We start from the raw sequence: 14,963 nt of genomic DNA on the forward strand, positions 1-14,963 counted from the left end.
TATTAAATTGCACATGGAAAACACTGACATGGCTATGGTCGACAATGAAAAAGGTTGACATGAGTTTTTGAAGTTTTTTTGTAATTTTTTGAATATTTTCATATTCATTCTCATGTGTCGACATGGACACCAATGAAGTGCCACACTTATGTCAACATTTACATGTGTTGACCTTTCTGTGTTGATTTTTTTCTTGTGGCGATTCGCGTCACACCCCCGCAACCCCCCCTCCGGCGATTCGCGGCACCCCGGCACCCCCACCGGAACCCCCATGAACCCCGCTCTCCCGCGATTCGCGGCACCCACCCCCCACCCCCCCTTCCCGCAAATCGCGGCACCCCCCGCGATTCGCGGCAGCCCCAGGATTAAATGGCACATGCAAAACACTGGCACGGCTATGGTCGACAATGAAAAAGGTTGACATGAGTTTTTGAAGTTTTTTGTTTCATTTTTTGAATATTTTCATATTCATTCTCATGTGTCGACATGGACACCAATGAAGTGCCACACTTATGTCAACATTTACATGTGTTGACCGTTCTGTGTTGATTTTTTCTTGTGGCGATTTGCGTCACACCCCCCCCCCACCGCAACCCCCACTCCCGCGATTCACGGCACACACACACACACCTCCCCGCGATTCTCGGCACCCCACCCCGTGACCCCCCCTCCCGTGATTCACGGCACACCCCCGCGACCCCCCCCTCCCATGATTCGCCGCAACCCCGCCCCCGTAACCCCCCCCCGATTGCGACCCCCCACCCCCGCACCCCCGCCCCTCTCCCGCAATTCGCGGCACCCCCCCCCCCCCGCGATTCGCGGCAGCTCCAGAATTAAATTGCACATGGAAAACACTGACATGGCTATGGTCGACAATGAAAAAGGTTGACATGAGTTTTTGAATTTTTTTTTTTTCATTTTTTGAATGTTTTCATATTCATTCTCATGTGTCGACATGGACACCAATGAAGTGCCACACTTATGTCAACATTTACATGTGTTGACCTTTCTGTGTTGATTTTTTCTTGTGGCGATTCACGTCACACCCCCCCACCCCCCCACTCCCGCAATTCACGGCACACACACACCCCCCCGCGATTCTCGGCACCCCACCCCGTGACCCCCCCTCCCGTGATTCACGGCACACCCCCCGCGACCCCCCCTACCATGATTCGCCGCAACCCCCCTCCCGCGATTTGCGGCAACCCACCCCGCGACCCCCCTCCCGCGATTCTCTGCAATCCCTCCCCTCCCGCGATTCGCAGCATCCACCCCCCCACAACCCCCCCTCCTGCAATTCGCGGCACCCCCCGCGACCCCCCCTCCTGCAATTCGCGGCACCCTCCGCGACCCCCCCTCCCGCGATTCGCGGACACCTAAGTTGCAATACAGGGCATCTTTCATACAATTCTAACCATATTTCTCATATACAAACGTTCACAAATTAAGGGGGCGCAGCCCCTTACGACGGTGTGAAGAGCGCCCGTAGGGCGCGATGAATCACCTAGTTTATGATAAGTGTCATGATATAAACCAGCACTTTCTCTTGTAACCTCGGATGCAAGGATCCATTCCCCGGGGCGTCAACCCTTCTCATATGCTCACATAGAGACAAAATTCTCTTTTGTGTTTTCTTTTTTATTCGATATGATACCTGCTGAGGACTTTCTAGATTCCACTTTGTTGGAAATCCCAAGAGAGCATGTAAGACTGCTGTGTTTTCTGTCATTGGAAGGAGGTTATTCTTTTGTGTGTTTTCATTAGTCTGAGCGCTGCCAATGCTTTTGGTTTATAAAGAAACCTATACATTCATTATATATAGGTTTGTGTTCCAATTACGGAGTTAAATTGTTATCTCTCTTCAGGAGATTATGGTGGGTTCCATGTTCCAAGCTGAAATCCCTGTTGGCATCAGCAGATACAGAGAAACGGACAGAGGTGAGCATTGGATGGGTCATCATCACAATATGAGTCTCGAATATTATGGGTAACATTAAATACAATCTGAAATTGGCTTTTTTTGTCCAGTGTGTTCAGCGTTGGTTGCCTCTAGGTGACAGTAGCCTTTGTGATATCATACCTGAAGTAATGGTCTGTAGAAGGGATGCAGCGCCACCTGCAGGCTGAACATATATTACACCAGCATTCCATAGAAATGCACGAAGAGTGTTGACAGGAACAGCTTTGCATTAAAGGAAATGACCGAATCCCTCTTATTAAACTTGCTATAAGAAACCTGTTTAGTATCCATTCTGTGTACAATGTATTCTTTCAGTCTTTCAGTCCCTATGTCTGCCAGTCCCCCCCCGTTCCTCTGTATACGGTTATTCCCTGATCGGCTTGTTCATTGTCTGTTGTGATGCAGTGTATGAGAACGATGACCAGTTACTGTGGAACCCAGACTTTGTGGTGGAGGACCGAGTGATAGACTTTCTGAGCGAGGCGTCCAGGAGGACCGGGGAGGAGAAAGGCCTGGATGCTATACCTGAAGGAGCGCACATAAAGGACAACGAGCAGGTGCCACAAACACCGCACATATATGTTGTCATTTATAAGCACTCACTCTGCTTAGATTACATATGACATGGAGCTATAATGTCCCTACTACCTGTATGAGTTTGAGTCAGTGCTGTCAGACAGCGGTTGGTGTACACTCACTAATGTCCCCACTACCTGTATTAGTGTGAGGTGTCCTTAGTGCTGTCAGACAGCAGTTAGTGTACACTCACTAATGTCCCCATTACCTGTATGAGTGTGAGGTGTCTCCTGTGCTGTCAGACGGCGGTTAGTGTACACTCACTAATGTCCCCACTACCTGTATTAGTGTGAGGTGTCCTCAGTGCTGTCAGACGGCGGTTAGTGTACACTCACTAATGTCCCCACTACCTGTATTAGTGTGAGGTGTCCTCAGTGCTGTCAGACAGCAGTTAGTGTACACTCACTAATGTCCCCATTACCTGTATTAGTGTGAGGTGTCCTCAGTGCTGTCAGACAGCGGTTAGTGTACTCACTATGGTCCCTACTACCTGCATGAGTGTGACGTGTCCCCTGTGCTGTCAGACGGCGGTTAGTGTACACTCACTAATGTCCCCACTACCTGTATTAGTGTGAGGTGTCCTCAGTGCTGTCAGACAGCGGTTAGTGTACTCACTATGGTCCCTACTACCTGCATGAGTGTGACGTGTCCCCTGTGCTGTCAGACGGCAGGTTAATGTCCCCTGTGCTGTCAGACAGTGGTTAGCGTCCTCAGTGCAGTCAGACAGCGGTTAGTGTAATGAATCTGAGACATAAATCTCCGAACCAGTTGTTAATTAGATACTGTTGGGCAGGTTCTGTATGTAATATCAGTGCTGCTATGTATTATCCGATCTGACCCCCGATCTTTGTCTCCCAGGCCCTTTATGAGCTGGTGAAATGTAACTTTGACACAGAAGAAGCCTTGAGAAGGTTGAGGTTTAATGTGAAAGCCGCACGTGGTAAGTGTTTATTATCTCACGCCACAGTGAGAACTGCTCTACCAGTAACCAGCTTCTGCCGGACTGACCGCACGGACGGCTTCCCAAATCACAAGCGCTGGGAGGCGCTGTGGTCTAGATCAGGGGTAGGCATCTGTTGGCACTAGTACAACAAGGTGGCACCTGTGGGCTCGGTCCCTCTCCTATGCTTGCTTCCCTCACATGGGAGATGTTTTGGGCAGACTAGACCCTGTCCAAACGGATTAGGTACAGGCCGACTGGCAGTCAAATGTACGATACCAACTGGCATCACAACTGACATGGGGACTACTCCAAATACAGGGGAACACTTGCCCTTTTAGTGCCCATCTATTAGCTTTGTAGCCATTGTGCCGGCATTGTGGAACCTTGTTTGACTCGCATTGTAATAGAATATCATTGCCTTCCCCTGGTGTAGATTACTATGGATGTGCTTCTTGCTGTGTAGGTAAATCCGTCACTAAATCCTGCTTCCCCTGCGTGCCTTACCTGTTACTCCTTTATGCCGCTGCTTCCGTTATGGGGTCAGCTCGGTTTGGAGGGAGTTTGGTGCTGCCAGCTGTTTTCACTTAATTTTGCACAGTTTATTACAGTACATTTGCAATTTGTTTCCCAGCACACGTTTTATTGTCCCGGCAAACTCGCCCCCTGAGCAGATGAGAGTAGGGAATACAGTGCAGAACTCTATAACGGGTTGTATGATGTGCGACTGGAATGCCGCGGTGTAACTGGCACGGGACAGGTGTGTGGCATGTGGCAGTGTAAATGGAGCAGGATGGGCACGTGGCAGTGTAAATGGCTCGGGAGGGGCACGTGGCAGTGTAAATGGCTCGGGAGGGGCACGTGGCAGTGTAAATGGCTCGGGAGGGGCACGTGGCAGTGTAAATGGCTCGGGAGGGGCACGTGGCAGTGTAAATGGCTCGGGAGGGGCACGTGGCAGTGTAAATGGCTCGGGAGGGGCACGTGGCAGTGTAAATGGCTCGGGAGGGGCACGTGGCAGTGTAAATGGCTCGGGAGGGGCACGTGACAGTGTAGATGGCTCGGGAGGGGCACGTGGCAGTGTAATTGGCAGGGGATGGGTACGTGGTGCTGTAAATGGCGCAGGACGGGTACGTGGCGTGTAAATGGTGCGGGATAGGTACGTGGTGGTGTAAATGGTGCGGGCACGTGGCACTGTAAATTGCTCAGGCGTGGCACATGTCGCTGTAAATGGCATGGGATGTGCACGCGTCGCTGTAAATGGCGCGGGACAGGTACGTGGTGCTGTAAATGTGCGGGTATGTGGCGTGTAAATGGCACGGGACTGGTATGTTGCAGTGTTGCATTGATGGAGAGAGGTGGTTTAGAACTTGTAAAATCACATTAACCCTTCTCTAAGATGCGCAATATCCACTATAAATGCCAGCGTCTGTCACATTTGTTATATAAATTCAAATAAAAATGTGTAAAAAAAAAAAAAGGATATTTCCTATATAAGGTGACATTACAGATCATTATGATGAATAACAATGTTTGCTTGGCAATTTTCACACCTATTTTGACAAATTAATTTGTCACTCAAACACTTTCTGTAACCCAAAATATTGTAATGACTTAATTTCGATTAAAAACACTTACTATATTTTTTTTCCACCATTATTAAAAAAATGTTTTAATAATCAGCCAAGACCCTTTAAGAACCTCAGGAACGTTCCTCCTGGTCACTAACAGCTTCACTTTTGCAAACTCGGATCGAATTACTTTTACCCCCTACAATATCATTCTCTGTGATTTGATTAGTACATCCCTGTGCAATTAAAACACAGTGTATCGGAAAGTTATTGTTGATGTGCACAATGTGTTACGTAAATCCCATCGGTTTCCCAGTTGCACCAACTATTAAATGTCAATTTGTCAGTATTTCAATATTTTGTATTTGAATACTTGAAAGACTATCGCTCTGTACAGTACATTTTACCATCGATCATTGGTATTACATAGGATAGTATTACAAATCATACAACCCTGTTCCTTTTGACTTGTATTCTTATTTCCCACCAGAAGAACTCTCTATTTGGACGGAGGAAGAATGCCGGAATTTTGAGCAAGGTCTTAAAGCGTATGGAAAAGATTTCCATTTGATACAGGCAAACAAGGTAAAACATATCTGTGTTTTTTCAGGGACCCTGTATATCCTCTAGCTTCTGTGTTACTCTGTCCCCAAACTGTAGACCATAAGTAGAAAACCGCAGAAACGCAACATGTAGCGATGGCTTTTCCTAATTCCTGCTGCAACATTGATAAAAATGGGACTGTCCGCCCACCCAGCCCTCCCCAGACAGTGCGGTAACTGGGGGACAGTGATAGGAATATTTGTGCAGACTATATTTTTAGCAGAAATTCTAGGGTGCATTTGTACCCGATCCTGTACGTAAACCTCAAGGGAACATAAAAGAAGGGTGTATGTTCTCTTAATGCACCCGATGATTTGGGAATTATTAGTATTGTAATACTCATTTAGCACAGCAGGTGGCAGTGTTTTCTCTTCCAGCAACTCTGGAAATACACATCCTTAGGCTTTCCATATCTCTAATACAGGACACCTGCAATTCACATGGCTTGCTAAATTCTACCCTGCATTTCACCTGGGTTTTATTAGCCGCAGAACCTGCGTAAATCATAGGCGTCCAGAATTAAAGGGACATTTTGGCAAGCCTACACGTCCCAGCATGCCCTGCTATTAGAGAATGCTGGGATGTGTGATCCCCTGTAGCTGTAGTTGAGTACCAATGCGTACACATTCCTCTCCTCTGCGTTCCTGCCTCTGTACTGTCACTGAACGAGGAGATGATAGGAAATGTGATGTCTTTTTAGATGTAGATGCAGCCGACCGATGGAAAGTGCAGATCTCAGCCTGGGGATACATTAGGGACAGAGTGAGCATCGTAACAATCTCTGACACCGCGAGCCGCTTACATCCATCCTGATTTTCCCCTAGGTGAGAACACGCTCTGTCGGGGAATGCGTGGCCTTTTACTACATGTGGAAGAAGTCTGAGCGATACGATTTCTTTGCACAGCAAACGCGATTTGGCAAAAAGAAGTACAACTTACACCCTGGTGTAACGTGAGTACCCGAATACCCTGTAGCCATGGCTTGTTCTGTGTCTGAGAGGGGTACACCAGAGGTTCAGAGGAAATCTGCTACATGTACGGCCTAGGAGGGGCAGAGACGTCCAAACAATCCACCTTCTAAATCTTCCTATGGGATAACTAGCACAGAGATATAGACAAAGCTTTATGCAAGTGGTCTGGTATTGCGTCCATAAGTAACGTATATACTTATAGCGTTTACTAGCCACAGACCGGAGGCTCACAGCTGGGATCAGGCTCCAGTTTGTCAAAACTCTGGGATCAGCAGGTCGGTCTATTTTGGCGCATGCAATCGAGCGATAAATGCCATTCATGCAGACAGACGTAATGATGAGGGATTACCTGTTATATCCCATAGCGTTCTATCATTAGCTGCAGCCAGCACACCAAGCTTTCAGGATTACCTTATTGTGGTATCTGCGCTGGTCATGGTATAATGGGCCTTATTCTGGTTGAATCGAACGGATGCGTATTTTGGACGGGCATTACCATACGTACGCCCAGCGTTTTCAAGGGAACGCCCATGAAGAACGGGGTTGGGGTGCGTACACAATGGGCGATTCGCATCTCGGCCAGAGTTAGGGTGCGTACACAATGGGCGATTCGCATCGCGGCCAGAGTTAGGGTGCGTACACAATGGGCGATTCGCATCGCGGCCAGAGTTAGGGTGCGTACACAATGGGCGATTCGCATCGCGGCCAGAGTTAGGGTGCGTACACAATGGGCGATTCGCATCGCGGTTAGGGTGCGTACACAATGGGCGATTCGCATCGTGGCCAGAGTTAGGGTGCGTACACAACGGGCGATTCGCATCACCACCAATATAGTACATGCACACTGTATCGTTAACAATCTCGTTCAGGGACGTCACCCGGCAAACCCTGGGTGACGCAGGAGCAAGCATCGTTAACAATGTTAGGTGTACACACTTGACAATATGAACGATATATCAATATTGGTTATATTGATAATGTATAGTTTAAACATGTGTCTTATGATTTAAACACATGTAAAATTTTCATTTATGATTGGTAATAGGGCACAGAAAATAGCCGTGATATCCCCAGAGAGTCATTATTAATTAACCATGTAGTTGACGCAAATGGAACAATATTTTGGGGTAAAAGATTAACCTCGGAATGAGATTTAAGATGACGTATTGGGGGGTCACGACTGTCAGGGCGTCCCACCAGTCGGGACCCTGTCACGTTTTTGGCCTGCTCGCATATTTATCAGCAGGCAGTATTAGGTATACCGACAAAGCTAGACGCAGGTAGCCAGGGGCGCACCATGATACGCGCTACGAGCACGGGTGTGGTATGGCGGCCCGACAGTCACTACACCGACATCTAAATCCAAACTGCCGTTACTCCAAAGGGTTTTGGGCGAGCGCATCGGTGCCCCTTGCAGGCTCATTGCACTGCCCACAGGTTCTATTCTCCCTCTATGGGGTTGTGGACCCCCACGAGGGAGAATAGCCCCTGTAAGTTGGGATATCGACTGTTAACACTCAATGGGATTCAAATGTTGGACTAATGACCGTAGGAATCCTGACTGTTGGGCGGTCATCCGGCACCCATGCGTACAAGGGGGGGGATGCACATGTACAGAAGCAGAGCAGATGCACATTGTCTGCAATACAGAACAATATAGAAGAATTCAGGACCTTTATGATTTTATTTCGGCTTCTAGCACTACAGTCAGACTTTGCTTGTTCCTTTTTCTAGGGACTATATGGACCGACTTCTGGATGAAAGTGAAAGTGCTGCCTCCAGCCGTGCCCCATCCCCCCCACCTACTACCTCTAACAGCAGCACCAGCCAATCAGAGAAGGAGGAAAGCGGAGCCAGCAGCACCAATCAGAATGGTAAATAATGATCTGGCTAAAGCTGGAGGCGGGTCCGTGTAGCCGTATAATGATCCCATATATCCAGAAGAATGTCACAGATTCCTGTGATCAGTGGTATAATTGGAGTTACACCAGCTGGAATTGACCTACTTAAAGGTTTGCCCCAACTTTTAAATTAAATGTTAATACTAGGTACTTTGTAAACAACACCCCAATAAGTGTTGGTAAAGGGGATACATATGATATCCAGTAGTGGGAATGCTGGCAGCCAAAAGACCCGACTCCAGCATTCCCGATATGGATCACCCCTACAGTACTCCAACCCTCCCCACAGCCTACTTACAAATCGGGGATTCCAGCTTGCTGGTTTTCCGGCGGCGACATCCTGATGCTGTTTGAGATGACGGCTCCGGCCTTCTGACTGTCAGCATCAGCATACTGAACGCCAGCATGAAAAAGTGGCGACTACTAGTTTCCAGCACAGTAATGTCAGTCCCGAATGGAGCAGCACTTGAATTGCTCCATCGGATGCTATCTAGTTGCCGCCGGCATGCACAACACTTTAATTCCCCCCATAGAGGTGAGGAGCAGCAATACCTTTTATTTGTATAGAATATGAAGTTCGACGCCCAGCAGACCGAAAGACAAATTAGGCCATATTTCCATGACTGAGCTTATTCATCACAGACCTATACACATCCATAACCTAATCCTCATTTGTGTCCTGTGTCTGTAGGAGTTTCTGCAAACGGCCCTTCAGAGTTCGCAGAGCACAAAGACGACTCCACCACAGGAACTGTGCATTTAAATGGACCCAGCACCGGGGAAACGTCTCCAAACGAGACCGACACCAACGGATACAACCGCGACAGCGTTTCCGGCGATTCCAAATTTAGCAGCGGCAGAAGCGACAAAGATCTGGACGATGCCAACGAGCGGTCAACAAAGAGACGGCGGATAGACAGCCCCGACAAAGACAGTCCCGGGTCTTCGGAAATTTCTCAGGAAATATTTTCGCAAGGAGAGATGTAAAACCACGTCCGCCGTCATTCTGACCATCGGTGAATTCAGACGTTTCGACGCAAATTTCTAGGGGTCTTGAAATTTCAGGGTTATACTGGTTATTTAAGAAGTTCTATTTTTAAAGTATTTTTTTTTTTCCATAACTTTTTTTCTTTTCTTTGCATCCCAGAAACTAGTGAAACATTTGGGATCTTTTTATTTTTGGAAGGAAACGATAAACCAAGGAAGGACCTCCAGAATGTATCGGGTGTATACCGTGCCGCAACCCCAGGGGGTGTATACAGGTGCTGGAAATCTAGCATTGGGATATTTCAGCACCATTTGGGAAGGAGGAACCTTTTTAGTGTTTTTTTTATGTTAAACATTTGACATCGATCTGAAATTGCTAAGGTAAGGTGGGTCCGGACCGCCGCGGGCACCGGTTTTATAGGTAGAAGTAAACCAAATAAGGTTTGTGTAAGTAAATTATTGACATCAGTGATGTCCTTTTCTATTTCTGGGCTGAAAAAAAAGATACATGGTGTATTTTTCCAGATTTCTTTGTAGCCTTTGGAGAGATTTTTACAGTAACTATATGTTTTGAATGAACTGTCTTTTCTTAAACAAAGCTTGTATAATTTTCTTAACTTGTACAGTTGATAAACTTTTATTATGAGAAAGAAATGAATATTCTGAAAATGGTATCTGCTTTTTTCCCTTTTTTTTTAAGGTTTTTTTTTCTGATGCAAAAGAAACTTGTTTGCTATCTGTGCTGAGCGGTTAAAAGTCCATTCAAAGCCCCATACACACACTCAACGATATTTGAAACGATATCGCTCATTTTGGTCGTTCGGGGCGATATCGTTTGTAATATCACTTAGTCTGCTCCTGACAACTGCATGTCAGGAGCAGTGACCCGATGTCACTTAACGATACTACCGATACTCTTCACTATATTGTTTGCCCTGGAGGTCCGTAGAAATCATTGATGATATCGTTCGCAAACAATATAGTTCATAAAATATTGTCTAGTGCAGGCATTCCCAACCTCGGTCCTCAAGGCACACCAACAGTGCAGGATGTAGTGATATCCAGGCTTCAGCACAGATGGTTTAATCAGAATCACTCAGATACTAATTAAGTCCCCTGTGCTGAAGCCTGGATATCTACAAAACCTGCACTGTTGGTGTGCCTTGCGGACTGTAGTTGGGAAAGCCTGGTCTAGTGTGTATGGGGGCAGACCTATAATAGGAGGTTGCCTTATATTAAAGGGTGATTTTGTAGCATTTGCAAGTGTGTAGGAGGTAAAGTTTCAAGGCCCCAGTACAGTATCAGTAGATTAAGGTGGGTCACTGGCCGTCCGCCTGCCTGATCATACCAAACAATAGCTCGTATGCAGTCTGAAGTGTACATGCTGTAGTATTGGAACTTTTGTTGGTAGGTGGTTACAAATGCCCTTTTTTACTGTATTTTTTTTTTTTTTTTTAATTGGGCTCAACTTTTATATCCGTTTCTAGACTTTGGTAGCACTTTGGGGCTTATTCTATAAAGTGAAGCCCTGTTCAAGAAGAAAAATCACAAGTGACTGATAAAAATCTAATTTTCCAGACCATTTTCTAGAAGTCTGTTCTCGCTATGACTGCACTTTATAGAACGTGGACCCTTAAATGGACATTCCTATATTTCAGACAGCATTGTGATTCCATTGGTTGTCCTGAAGTGCATCATTTCACTGCATCCCAGCTGGTTATGGCCGCTGTTGCCATACAGGGAACAGCATGTATCCCCCGTGACACACTAGCGCATGTACGTGCTATATGGCTACGTGTGCTTGTACATTAATGGCTGCAGCCTATCCGCTCGCTGGGAATCTGTGACACAATGGCTCCCCATCCTGACCACTCTGATGTCACTGGTTTCTGCGCGTTTGATTGGTTGAGTTTGTCATTATGGCCAGGGCAGTATATCGGTGGTTCACACCAGTTCTGTAAAGCGTGGGAGACCTGCTGCTTGTTTTTGGTGACATTAAGTGAAGCTCAACCGCGAAGTGTGAATTGTGCTCCATTAGTGCAGTTTCCCAGGCATCTGTCCAAGTTTGCAGCGGAGTACTCTGGTCTGGGTTGGGGTTACTTATTAACCCTTACTATTGTGTTTGCCACCAGCCACGCCTGCTCTGGGGTGGTCACCTCTACCAATCCCTGCCTCTTACTGCGTTCTGTGGTTTATAGGTTGGGAGTCTTTATTTTAATGCTTGTGCTGCGTTATACTCATTTTGTGCTGTCTGTGTCCACTTTATATGGCCACGCCGGGCTGTATAATCCTAAAGCGAACGGTCATCCATTTATTTATTTCATGTCCTTACTTGAATCATCTGTGAAAGTCCAAATCCGGTGTCGCAGCCTGAATGTACCATAACTCTTGTCTGTGTATTAGTCTCGGCCTTCCCTGACCGAGTAGCCTGAGCATATGTTGTATTACTGTTTATCTGTCATTTAGTTGATTATTAGTTTTTGTCGCCTCCTCCCGGCTGGTAAGGCGATATAATTGTGCCCCGCTGCTCACAGCACAGCGACTGGGCGGGGGGATTCCTCTGTCTGAGCGGAAGGAGCGCCGGTGCTGATATTGTTAAACTATAAGTCCCAGCATGTCGTGCCACAGTCATGCTATTGGATAATGCTAAACCTGTGGCAAGGCATGCTGGGATGTGTAGTTTCACAACAGCTGGAAAGCCATAGGTTAGCTAGGCCTGTTTTAAAGGATAGGTATTTACTTTTGGGGAAGAAGTGGGTCTCTACTGGCTGGATCTGTGCCTTTGTCTAATTAAAAAGAAGACGCCTCTAAAATGATTTCCGCCGCGTTAGAGTAAGTACGTGGTTTTTGGCAGGGTCCATCGTTCTCCAGTCTATGGGAGAGATTTATCACATCTTGGAGACAGATACGGTACCAGCGAATCCGCTTCGGTCACTTTTCTAGTATAGCCTGTACAGTGATTGACACTTGATCTCTCGCCATGATTTGATAAACCTCCCCCTTTGTTCTGTCGCTCCTGTTTATGTGTGTGAGGTAACGGGTCTGAAAGTGCACTTTTTCTATACGTATTACTATGTAAATGCAGTTCCACACTTTCTGGATGTGTTCGTTACAGAGCTTTAATGAAATGTAAGTTGCTGCCCTCTCGCGCAGTGCTCCTATCGCACGCATTGTTGCACTGTTCACGTTTCTTCCTCTAATCTTCTTTGACCATTAAAATATTTTTGTTTTATTTATAGAGAAGGAGTTTGTTTTATACTGCGGCTTTCTCGTGTTCATGGGGTACATGTTGATGATTTGTTCATGATGAGCGTCCCTTAGGTGCATTTATAATTCTCCTCACCATGCAAGAGGAGAATTATTCTCTAATGGACAAAACCATGTGCACTGCAGGTGGGGCAGATGTAACATGTGCAGATTTGGGTGATTTATTTTGTTTCTGTGCAATGTAAATACTGGCTGCTTTAATTTTACACTGCAATATAGATCTCAGTTCGAAGTACCCCCTGACCTGCGGTTTTGAGGCGGTGTAAAAGGGCTATAATGCTCTCTGCACATGTTACATCTGCCCCACCTGCAGTGCACATGGCTTTCTCCATTAAAGAGTGATTGTGCCTTTCCAAGTGAATCAGAATAACCCCCATGTCCTATAAAACCTGGTGCAGGGAGTAAAACTAACATCTATGATATACCCATACAGTTCTCTGGGATACTGAGGCACTGGCCCCTCTTGTCATAGTACAGAAAAAAATGTACTATGGTTGGTCTAAGCACCAGAAAGCTGAAGAGTCTTTCTGTTAGCAGTACTCAGGACACTCAACCCTTCTCATGTATGAACTCTTAAGGCCCCCATACACTATGCGATTTGGGCACGATTTCACCCGAATCGGATGAAATCGGCCCAAATCGCACTTGCAGACACCTCCTCCGATCGTTGGTCCCGTGCGCATCAGGTCGGGAGGTCGGACGGGCTGCACATAAGATTTGCTAAATCTTATGTGCAGCCCAGCCCTGGAGCTGTGCTGCACATAAGATTTGCTAAATCTTATGTGCAGCCCAGCCCTGGAGCTGTGCGGGGAATGACAGCTATAGAGTGCCGAGCAGGGGGAGGCTGCATAGGGAGCCGGGCAGGAGGCACCTGAGGCTGTTGTGGTGGGGTGACGGTGGGAGCAGGGCGCCGGGCAGGGAGGATGACGCTGGCTGCCAAGCAGCGGCGGGAGCCGGGAGGAACAGATAGCTTTGAAGAAAAAAAACCTATACAGATGGCTAGATGGCTTATTGATTGGCTGAGAGAGGTCTCAGCCAATCAATGGCTTGCTAGTCATCTGTTTGGGCTTTTTTTTTTTCTTCCAAGTAATCTGTTCCTCCCGGGCCGGCGCCCTGCTCCCGCCGTCACCCCACCACAACAGCCTCCCCCTGCTCGGCTCTCTATTAGCCGGCATCCCTCGCCCGCTGATGTCCCCCGCATGGCTCCCTCCTCCTGCACCTCCCCGGGGACTGCATATGATTTATGCGATTTATCATATGCAAACTTTGGCACATCAAGTAAAAAAAACAAAAGTGTAGAAAAAGTCCCAAGGCCCTATCTGTCCTTGCAGCCACCGACCCAAATGGCGGAACACTCGAAACTCCTCACTGGCAAGTACTGTGGAACGAAGGAAGGTCTCGACGGCGTTGAACTAGGATGTTCCTCTAAATATGTGTTGCTCGTGATATAGGGCAAATAGGTATATGAAAAAACGTGTTAGAATTTCAAAAAGAATAAACGGAGGTGTTTTTACAGAAACACTTAGTGGGGGGGGGGGGGGGGGGGGGATTCGTACCCAAACTCACTGGTTAAGGGTGTGGTAAAGGTATCTTTTTATGGGGTCCACTCGTGCAGATAGAAATTAGCTAGAATACCAAGGTAATTGCACAATGTCCAAGATGGTGTACCGTACTCACTGTATATACAGGAGCTTGACGCCTAGAAAGGTATCTTTTGTTGACACACAATGTAAAAATATCCAGATCTCAAAGATGCCTACCGTACTCACTGTGTAGGTAGGTGGGATAAACATATAATGGCTTCTTTGAATATCGCCAGATCTCTCAAATTCTTATCAACCCCAGCCCAGGGGTGTGCGGTATATACAAAGAGAGGAGGACTGGTCTCAATAAAAGGATTTATTACTGGTACAACTGATATGTGGCCAATAAACACAAACAGATAATCCAATAAACACGATAAAAACAAAGATAAAAGCACTCACTTCTCTGCCAACATGTTTCGGCTGTCACAGCAGCCTTTTTCAAAGCTGTGACAGCCGAAACATGTTGGCAGAGAAGTGAGTGCTTTTATCTTTGTTTTTATAGTGTTTATTGGACTATTTGTTTGTGGCTATTGGCCAATTGACCACATATCAGTAATAAATCCTTTTATTGAGACCAGTCCTCCTCTCTTTGTATATACCGCAC

The 14,963-nt window shown here is 46.8% G+C and overlaps 1 protein-coding gene across 2 annotated transcripts; it reads left to right on the plus strand.

The window, feature by feature from the left end:
• The first annotated feature begins 1,801 nt into the window (after window positions 1–1,801).
• On the plus strand, window positions 1,802–10,178 carry MIER1 (MIER1 transcriptional regulator). Of its 2 annotated transcripts, none has more exons than XM_083157707.1 (7): window positions 1,802–1,938; window positions 2,366–2,517; window positions 3,395–3,476; window positions 5,535–5,629; window positions 6,472–6,599; window positions 8,353–8,492; window positions 9,211–10,178. In XM_083157707.1, exons 1-7 carry the CDS (start codon window positions 1,872–1,874, stop codon window positions 9,504–9,506), a joined length of 960 nt encoding a protein of 319 aa, XP_083013833.1. In that variant the 5' UTR covers window positions 1,802–1,871; the 3' UTR covers window positions 9,507–10,178. The 2 variants fall into 2 exon arrangements, with proteins under 2 accessions (XP_083013833.1, XP_083013834.1); XM_083157708.1 differs by having other exon boundaries at window positions 5,538–5,629.
• The last annotated feature ends 4,785 nt before the right edge of the window (window positions 10,179–14,963 follow it).

Source organism: Crinia signifera, chromosome 8 (assembly GCF_055691185.1).
Source record: "Crinia signifera chromosome 8, ASM5569118v1, whole genome shotgun sequence".
NCBI classification, from domain to species: domain Eukaryota; kingdom Metazoa; phylum Chordata; class Amphibia; order Anura; family Myobatrachidae; genus Crinia; species Crinia signifera.